We start from the raw sequence: 8,946 nt of genomic DNA, 5'->3' as shown, positions 1-8,946 counted from the left end.
CATCCTCCTCGAGTCGCCCAACTCGCTCCCCTCCCGCCGACCTGCGCACCCCGACAGCCAGCAGCAGCAGCAGCAGCGATGAACAACCCCTACGAGGAGGAACAAGAACGTCCGTCCACCCTCCCCCCTTTCCCTCTCTCGCTCGACAAAGAGGCTGACCCCGCCCCAGCTCCGCCGCCCACAGTCATCATCGGGCGCATCCTCGGCACGGTCGGCAAACTCAACGAGAGCATCGAGCTCCTCAATGACGCCGTCGCTGTGCGTCCTCCCCTTCTCCCTCTCCCTCACCACGCCGCCCCACTGAACCCCACCCCCCCGCCCGCAGAAGTCCAACGACCAGATGCAAGAGACGACAGAGGTGTCCGAGCTGTGGCACGCCTACCTGCGCAACGTCCAGTGGAACCTGACGACCCACAAGACGCTGCACCCGCCCGTCTGAACACGATGCGCGGTTCTCTCTCTCTCGCTCTCTCTTTGTGTCTCTCCAGAGGTGGCGGGATTGTTTGTGTGTGTGTGACAACAGGGCTCAGTGACTGCTACAGGACACAGCGCGCACGAGAGAGAGAGAGAGAGCGAGGAGAGAGAGAGAGAGAGAGAGAGAGACAGAGAGAGAGAGAGAGAGGTACAACGAGAAACGAAAGCCCCTCGGCCGCCCTTGCTCCCGACTCTGGCCCGCGCCGCGCCCCTCAGCCGTCGAGCGCTTTGTTGACGCTCCCGAGCGCCGCCTTGAGGAGGAACTCGGGCGAGATCTCGCCGGCGTAGGGCGTGCTGCCGACCGGAGGAGAATGCGAGCCCGAGTCCGAGTGTCAGTTTTCCCGCTCGCGCTCGCGCTCCTCGGCGAGCGAGACCCAGACCGAGAGAGAGAAGGAAGGAAGGGAAGGGAAGGGAGGAATGCGCAGGGGACGCACCAGTCGACCATGTCGCGCACGCCGAGCTGGGGCTTGAGGTCGTCGTCGAGTTCCTGGAGGAACGCGCGCGCGTCCGGGTCGGCGCCGATCTGGATAAACTGGAGCCCGAGCTGGTACGGCCTGTGCTCGGTGGGCGTGTGCGGGAGCGAGAGAGTCATGGAGGCGGGTTTCGAGGTGGTGCGAGGGAGGGCGAGGGAGGAGGGAGAGGGAGAGGGTCAGGGCGCGCGCAGGAGAGAGGGGAAGGGCGAGAGACGACGCACGGCGCGCGAACCTCGTCGAGGCGCTGCGCCATCTCGACGATGATGTCTGCGTCGACGTGCAAGGCATCCCTCGTCAGTCGCTGGTCTCCTCGTTCGTGATCTCCTCCTTGCCGCCCACGTCGACGAGGAAAGGAGAGCGCAAAGAGAGAGAGAGCACACAGCGACGCACCCTTGACCATGTCCGGGTCGTCGGCCCTGCCATCGGTGAGGACGAGCACGAGCAACGGCTTGACGCGCTCGCGCGTCGCCTTGGCGTCCTCGACTTGCTCGACGTACGCTCGCAGCACCTCGTCGAGCACCATGCCCGTCCTGCGCGCGCCGCCAACACTCGTCAGTCGCGTCGCACGAGGCGCACAGCCCGAGGATCTCGACAAAGAGGAGAGGGAAGGGCGGGGGACGCACGGCGTGCTCCCGAACGGCTCGACCTCGCGGAACGTGCGCTCGACGACGGCCGGGTCGACGACGTGCTCGAGGCGCGCGCCGTCGTTGTTGAGGAACACGACGTCGATGCCGTCCTTGTCGTACTTTGTGCTGTGTGCGGGTGCGCGGGGCCGGGGCGAGGGCGGGTCAGCTTGCTCGGACGAGGACAGAGAGAGAGGTGGAGGAGGAGGATGAGGAGGGGGACGGACCAGCTCTCGACGACGCCCATGAGGGCCTCGCCGACGTGCTTCCAGTGGTCAACCATCGACGGCGAGTCTGTGCGTCACCATCGACCTTCTCAGCGAGGCTGCGCCGAGACGGAAAGGGTCGCTGCAGGGGAAACGGACGACGCACCGTCGACGACGAGCACGAGGTCGTACTTGCCGAGTGGCGCCAGGCGGTCCTCGATGCTGCTCCTGCGCTGTGGTCTCGTGGCTCCTTGCGCAGGTCGAGTCGAGCGGGGCGGTGCTGGTGGTGGAGCGGCGGCGGAGGAGGACGAAGACGACGAGGGGACGGCCTCGTACGGCGGGGCGGGTGCGAGAGGGGTGCTGCCGAGGGACAGGGTGGACAGGTCGGGCATGGCGGGCGGGCGTTGCGCTGGAGTTGTGGGCGAGGCGGACGAGGTCGGGCCCGCCGGGTGACGAGGCTTGGAGCTCATGGGAGGAGGAGGCTGCTGCTGCTGCTGCTGAGAGGCGGGGCGGCTCTGCTGCGAGAAGCGGCGGAACATGGTGCGGGCCGGTATATGGTCGCTCGTGCGTGTGAGGCCGAGAGAGCGAGAGGACGGCGACCGGACAAGGGAGACGAGCCGAGGGTGGGGATGAACTGCACCGCCTCACTCGCATCGCTCGACAAGCCTCTCGCGCACTCTCGACCACTCTCACTGTTACCCGGACAGTACAACATGCTGTCGATCGAGCAACGTCGCCCACTTGCGCGAGCACAAGCCGCCCTTGTCGCGCGCCCGTCCCTCGGGCCCGTTCCCCGGCTGCGGCAAGCCCCCCAGCCCTGTCCTGCCCAGCCCAGCCCAGCGTCCTCCCTCAAAACACCCCAACGCTCGCGAGAGCGGGCGCCGTCAGGTCGACCCGACACGGCCTCGTCGTCTCGAGGCCGGGCGTGACGTGGAAGAGCCGAGGATCCAAGTTTGTCGTCCTCGGCTGGCTCGGGCGCTCGAACCACATGTCGACGCCGACACGCTCAGTCGTAGACTGTCGGCGAGGGCAGGAAGATGGTCAGTCCATGCTGCTTGAGCGCGGAGCAGGAGAGGACGAGGGGGGACGCACTGTAGACGAGCGAGTAGAAGACTGCGAGGCGGCAGGGGGCGTACGTGTCAGTCTCGTCCCGCTCGATCCGGGTCACGGCAACGGAGAGACGCACGAGTCCAGAACAGGATGAACGAGAAGCAGTTGCCGAGCGTGCCGGCGAGGAGGGGCTCGCTCGGCTTGACGAAGAAGCGCTGAGGGTTGGCGCCGCACTGGGCGAGGCTGTAGGCGCCGCCGACCGAGACGCTCGTCGCGAGGAACAGGGCAAAGCCGGCGAGGTTGGTGAGGCCGAGGATGCCGGCGAGGGCGCCTGCGAGGCAGGCGGTCGCTGTGGGCGAGGGGGGGTCAGTGCTGGGAGTCGTGGGAGGGGGCGCGCGTAAGCGTCCGTGCCAGGGACAGAGGTGGACTGACTGCTCTTGACGTAGTACAGGCTCTGGTTGTTGTGGACGAGGTTTGGAGGGTAGACGCGTGCGTGAGGGGCGAGGAAGGGTCGAGGAGGGAGGGTCACGTCGAGGTCGGCGCGCGGTTGCTCGTAGGTCTGGTGCGAGGGGGGTGAGGGGTCAGTTGGGCTTCGTGGGGGTGATTGGTGGGGCGCAGGGGCGGTGACGAGGGCAGGTGGTCGGTGGGGAGATGAGGACGGGGAGGGGGAGAGAGGGGAGGAGGGTGAGACGGACCGGGGCCATGGCTGCGCTCTATCGCTGTGGTTGAGTCGGTGTCAGTGCGGGTGTGGAGGGCGAACGAGGCCCAGGCGAGGGGCTCACGGGGTTGGCGACGAGGACGGGGAGGGAGGGAGCACAGCTGCGAGGCGGGACGAGGGCGGGTCAGTGCGGGTGGGTTGGGTGGTGGTAGGGTGCAGAGAGTGCTCACGAAAGAGTGGCAAGGGTGCGTGTGCGAGCCAGAGCAGTCCAGAGCGAGGCGACGAGCGTCGTCGTCGCCCGTCGTCGTCGCCTCCTAAGTTAGACGACGGACCGTCGCCTCGCTCTGCCCTCGTCCTCCTTACCCCTCGCTCTGCCCTCGCTGGCACCTCAGGGGCATACCAGCCGCCATTTGCCCCTGCGCCACCCCCGCGCGCACCTCGATTCGACCTCGGCGTCACCTCGCCCTCGCCTCATTCGCGCCTCGCGTCCGCCTCGCCTGGACCTCGGCCGCACCTCGCCTGCACCCCAGTCGCACCTCGGTTCCAGAGCTGGCCGCCCTCGCCCGCCTCGACTTACCTCGCCCACTTGGGCGCCGCCGCCTCTTGACCTCCTTCCTCTCACTCGCCCAACACTCATTCTCTCAGGTGCGCCGCCTCTTCCCCTCCATCCTGTCGTCCGAGGACGGTTGTGGGCATGGGTGCAGCTCTCGCAGGCCCCCGAGGCGAGGTGGGGCCGGGACGGCGAGGAGGGCGGGTGAGGGCGATGAGGACGCCGAGGGCCGTTACAGACGGACAGCAGCTCGAGGGGCAGCGGGAGCTCGACAGCCTGCTCGTGTACGGCTGTGCGATGGCCCTGTGTGGCGGCGGGAGCTGGCGAGGCGCGGTGGGCGCGGTTCTCCTGGGTGCGGGGACTTGGGCGTGCGCGCTCGTCTCGCCCTGTGCCTCTCTCTCTCTCCTCCTCTTCTTCCGCCCTTTCGCTCGCAGCTCTTCATGAACGTCGGCGAGGACGACGGTGCGCGGTACGACTGCTCGAGGTGCGTCCCTTCTCTCTCTCTCTCGTCGTCGCCGGTCGTCCTCGTCGTCCCGAGTCGCTCACTCGCGCGTCCTCCTCGTCTCGCAGCCGCGCACCCTCGACGTCTCAGAGGTACGTACCAGCCCTCCTTCCTCCGTTCAAGCGAGTGCGTCGCTTTCAGCGAGCCGCAGACTGACACCCTCGTCCACAGGCCTCTGCGCCCGCTCGTCCTCCTCGACTGAACGGCGTCGTGTCCTCAGGTGCGTCTCTCGTCCGCTCTACTCTAGCAGAACGGCACTGACTCTACGTTGGTCGCACCTTCCATGACGCAGCGTCGCCTGCCTCTCGGTGCGTCTCGCTCCCTCCTCGTCCTTTTCTCTCTCGAGGCGTGCGGCGGCGCCTCGGCGGACAACGAGTGCCTTGTCACCTCCTGCGACCGGGACTGACACACTCTCCTTGTCCTCCTCCCGCCCGTCCCTGTACCTCGTTCGGCCTGCAGCCGACTCGGTCGTCTCGGACGCACAGGTGCGCTCGCGCCTCTCACTTTCTCTCGCGTCGCCAGGCTCTCTCTCGGGTCTCGCGCTCGCGCCGATCTTCTCTTGCATTGCTGTATACCCGTCTCTGCAACTTGTTTATCGTCATTCTTGATTGCGCGAGCGAGGCGAGGACGAGGCGAGGACGAGGTGAGACGAGGGGAGAGCGAGGGGAGAGCGAGCCGAGAGCGACGCGAAAGCGAGGCGAGAGCGAGGTGCCGCCGACGAGAGAGTGAGGTGCCGCCGAGGTGAGAGCGAGGGGGAGGCGAGGGGAGGAGGAGCGAGGAGAGCGTCCCAAGAATCCCGAGTTCCTCTTTGCTCTCTCGACACGTGCGGGCCCGGCGAGCGAGACAGAACGCGCAAGCGACTCGGTACATACAGGTGGAAGGGGTACAACAAGGGCAGGAAGAGAGAGAAGGAATTCAGTCGTCGTCGTCGTGCTTCTTGGCCGCCCTCGCACGGCCCGACCGGCGCACGACGGGCGCCTCCTGCTGCACCGCCTGCGGCACCGCCTGCTGCGCCGCCTCCTGCGCCCGCTGTCGCCTCCGCTCGAGCTCGTCGCGCTCGATGCGCGCGACGAGCGTCTGCGCGGGCTCGTCGCCGTCGGCGCACGGACCCCTCACCGACCGACCGTGCACCTCGGCTCGCACCGCCTCGAGCCACCCGCTCAGCTCCTCGGACCGGGCCTTCTCGACGCGTCCCTCGACCTTGAAGTACACCGCGAGGCCGACCTCGAGGCACAGCTGCCTCACCGCGAACGCGCCGAGCGTCGAGATCCGGTCGCCGCTGTCGACGACGCCGTCGAGCCTGACGATCGATGCCGACGACGGCGACAGCGCGACGAAGATCTCGTCGCGCCGCCTCTGCGCGTTGGCGCGCTGGAGGTCGTAGCCGGCGACCTTGCCCTCGAGGCGCGCCGCCTCGAGTTTGGCGGCGCGCAGGTCGTAGCCGGCGAGCTTGCCCTCGAGGCGCGCCGCCTCGAGGTTGGCGCGCGTGAGGTCGGGGCCGACGAGCTCGCCCTCGAGGCGCGCCGCCTCGAGGCGCGCAGCGGCGAGGTCGGGGCCGACGAGCTTGCCCTCGAGGCGCGCCGCCTCGAGTTTGGCCGCGCGCAGGTCGGGGCCGACGAGCTCGCCCTCGAGGCGCGCCGCCTCGAGTTTGGCGCGCATGAGGTCGGGGCCGACGAGCTCGCCCTTGAGGCGCGCCGCCTCGAGGTTGGCGGCGCGCAGGTCGAGGCCGTACAGCTTGCCCTTGGCGCGCGCCGCCTCGAGATTGGCGGCGTGCAGGTCGGGCCCGTAGAGCTCGCCGTTGGCGAGAGCGGCAGCACGCCGCTCGCGCCGGGTCGCCGCGCCGCGCTCGAGCATGACAAGCTTGGCGAGCTGCGCCTCGGAGGCGACGAGCGAGGACGGCAGCCACCGTGGGCGCACCGTCTCGCCCGACGCGAGGCGCAGCTGCGCCGACTCGAACGACGCCGCGTTCTTGCGCAGCCACCGCCGCAGGAAGCGGTCGCCGAGCGGGAAGAGGCGCGTGCGCTCGGACGGCTTGAGCGGCTCGCCGCGCTCGACCTCGGCGGTCGCGATTTGGCCGATCGCGATGGCGATCTGGGCCGCTGCGTCCTCGTCCTGGGCGATGTGCGAGTAGGCCCGCTCGTAGTAGTGGTCGGGCGTGGGGAGCTCGGCGCCGACGGGCGCGAGGAACGACAGGGCGGCGACGGCGGCGTCCTGGGACCGAGGCGACCGACCGTACGAGAGAGGCGCGAGACGGGCAGATCGAGTGCGCGAGCAAGAAGTAGACGTCGACGGCGGTAGTCGGCCAGCAGGGCACGAGTCGCGACGATATCGAGAGGGTCCCGACGGTCGTACGGGAGGAGCGTGGTCGAGGAAAAGGTGGGAGGGAGGGAAGGAGGGAGAGAGGCAAGCAGGGTCAGTGCGCGCTCGAGCGGGGTGGATGAAGAGAGAGAGAAAGAGGCCGAGATGTCGGACGAGTTCTGGAGAAAGGTCGTGGAGGAGGTTGAGGCCGGGCTCGTGCGCATCGTCGAGAGACCGAGAGAGAGAGAGAGAGAATGCCAGCGGCGACGCACCTGGTACCAGACCTGGTCCAATCGGCTGTGACCGCCGCTGAAGAGAGCCGGCGCGTGATGGTGCACGAGGATCGTGCCGCGACCGTGCGGCTCGTCCTTGCGGCGCAGGTGGAACACCATGATCTCGACCGGCTTGAGCTCGTCGGTCGTCCTCCACAGGCCGGCGACTGGTACTGGCACGACGACGAGAGACCTGCTGTTGAGGACGAGGTCGAGGATCTCCTTGCCGTATGACGAGACGACCGTGCCCTCGTCGACCGCGAGCTCGAGGACCGTGTCGTTCATGAGGCCAACGGTCTGGTAGCCCTCGGCCGTGTAGTAGAACTTGGCCGGGTCGCGGCCCGACTCGGTGTTGCTGAAGAGGTGCGGGATGGCGTCGTGCACGGGCAACTGCGGGCGACGACGAGGTCGTGAGCGGGATCGAGATGAAGAGGAGAAAGCGAGAGGGGGCGCACCTTGGACGAGATGATGCCGGTCGCGACCCAGTCAAGGTCGGTCTGCGCGGTGCGCAGGTGCGCCGGCTGTACGGACTCGGCGCGCGATGACCCTTGGACCGGCGGCCAGTTCGAGACCGAGCACAGGTGCTGCGAGGGGCGAGAAGGAGGTGCACTGCGCAAGGCAGCACGTCAGGTCGCGCTCGTGAAGAAGGGAGGAGGAAGGAGGAGGGAGGAGGGAGAAAAAGGGGGGAGAAAGAGGAGGGAGGAAGTGAGGACGCACTCGACGCGGTGCTTGCCCGTCTTGGCGTCGAACAGCTCGGGCGACGACTTGCGGTACTGGTCCTCGACCTTCTTGACGACCTGGGTGTCGAGCTTGGCGCGCAGCGAGACGATCTTGGCGACGACGTCGTCCTCGAGCTTCTTGCGCTCGTTGCCGGTCGAGACGCGCTTGCCGAGCTTGACGTCGGCGATGAGGGTGCTCGCCGCCGAGCGCGGGTGCTGATTGTCCTGGTACACGTTGTGGGCGAGCGAGTCGCAGAGGATGGTGTGGAAGTTGGTCGACTTGAGCTCGAGGAGGTTCTGCGGGAGGCGCGGCGGGGACGGGTCAGCGCAGAAAATGGGCGAGACGTTGGACAAAGAGGGACGCACCTCGCCCTCGAACGTGCCCCAGTTGAAGCCCTCGACTCCCTCGACCATGCCGTCCTCGAGGTACGGCTCGTCCTCGTCCTCGGCAGCCCTGCGCTCGCGCGCCATCGCGATGCGGGACCACACGGGGAGGGCGGCGGTCGAGCGCAGCAGGCGGTGGAGCCCGATGCACGTGATCGAGACGTTGTAGAGGTGGAGGTGGGTGTTGTCCGGGTCGGCGTGCGGGAAGGTCGGCGACGAGTCGGGGATGGTCGTGTCGGCCACGCTGTCGGTGGTCGCGGTGGCGAGGAGAACCTGTACGGCACGAGCGCATGATCAGGGACGTCTGTGCCGGGAGAGAGAGAGGATGAGAAGCGAGCGACGCACCTTGATGATGAGCTCGTCCGGGAGAGGCAGAGGCTGGTGCGGGCGCGACGGTGACGGCGCGGTCGCCTTCTCCTTGCCCTTCTTGCCCTTGCCCTTGCCCTTGCCCTTGCCCTTGCCCTTGGTCTGCGTCTTCATGGTCGTCGTGCTGGACGTCGAGTGGTCGCGCTTGGCGCGCTTTGCCGGGCGCGAGGACGAGTCGGTCGGGTCGTCGACGCCGAGCGCGGCGACTGCAGGGGTCGCCGAGTTAGCGGGGATCAAGAGCGAGCTTTGGGAAGGAGTCACTGCTCGCGTTGCTGCGAGATGATGCGGGCCTGGGCGGCGGCAGCACGAGGCGGCCTCGACGACATCGAGGACGAGTTGGTGATGAGGACGGGAGGGGGAGAGGGTGCTGG

The 8,946-nt window shown here is 68.1% G+C and overlaps 4 protein-coding genes across 4 annotated transcripts; 1 reads left to right on the top strand and 3 right to left on the bottom strand.

The window, feature by feature from the left end:
- Positions 1 to 543, top strand: RHOBADRAFT_66479 (uncharacterized protein). The gene is made up of 3 exons (XM_018418977.1): positions 1 to 109; positions 185 to 258; positions 326 to 543. Exons 1-3 carry the CDS (start codon positions 79 to 81, stop codon positions 437 to 439), a joined length of 219 nt encoding a protein of 72 aa, XP_018270792.1. The 5' UTR covers positions 1 to 78; the 3' UTR covers positions 440 to 543.
- A 143-nt stretch (positions 544 to 686) lies between these two features.
- RHOBADRAFT_15007 (uncharacterized protein) lies at positions 687 to 1,701 on the bottom strand (the record flags this gene model as incomplete). The annotated part of the gene is made up of 5 exons (XM_018412235.1): positions 687 to 768; positions 909 to 1,028; positions 1,169 to 1,214; positions 1,338 to 1,477; positions 1,571 to 1,701. Coding segments are annotated over 5 exons (519 nt in total), but the record flags the coding sequence as incomplete, so codon positions are not given.
- Positions 1,702 to 2,641: 940 nt separating this feature from the next.
- Positions 2,642 to 3,645, bottom strand: RHOBADRAFT_53689 (uncharacterized protein). The gene is made up of 6 exons (XM_018416961.1): positions 3,604 to 3,645; positions 3,522 to 3,539; positions 3,259 to 3,385; positions 2,963 to 3,175; positions 2,869 to 2,889; positions 2,642 to 2,793 (listed from the first exon to the last, which is right to left on the bottom strand). The coding sequence occupies exons 2-6, from the start codon at positions 3,528 to 3,530 to the stop codon at positions 2,783 to 2,785; spliced, it is 381 nt and encodes a 126-aa protein (XP_018270790.1). The 5' UTR covers positions 3,531 to 3,539; positions 3,604 to 3,645; the 3' UTR covers positions 2,642 to 2,782.
- Positions 3,646 to 5,451: 1,806 nt separating this feature from the next.
- Positions 5,452 to 8,901, bottom strand: RHOBADRAFT_53688 (uncharacterized protein; the record flags this gene model as incomplete). Its single annotated transcript, XM_018416960.1, has 7 exons — positions 5,452 to 6,747; positions 7,107 to 7,496; positions 7,562 to 7,715; positions 7,824 to 8,122; positions 8,192 to 8,482; positions 8,555 to 8,781; positions 8,883 to 8,901. The coding sequence occupies 7 exons, from the start codon at positions 8,899 to 8,901 to the stop codon at positions 5,452 to 5,454; spliced, it is 2,676 nt and encodes an 891-aa protein (XP_018270789.1).
- Between the last annotated feature and the right edge of the window lie 45 nt (positions 8,902 to 8,946).

This window comes from Rhodotorula graminis (assembly GCF_001329695.1).
Source record: "Rhodotorula graminis WP1 unplaced genomic scaffold RHOBAscaffold_7, whole genome shotgun sequence".
Classification (NCBI taxonomy): Eukaryota; Fungi; Basidiomycota; class Microbotryomycetes; order Sporidiobolales; family Sporidiobolaceae; genus Rhodotorula; species Rhodotorula graminis.
This window is presented reverse-complemented; position numbering and strand designations above follow the sequence as displayed.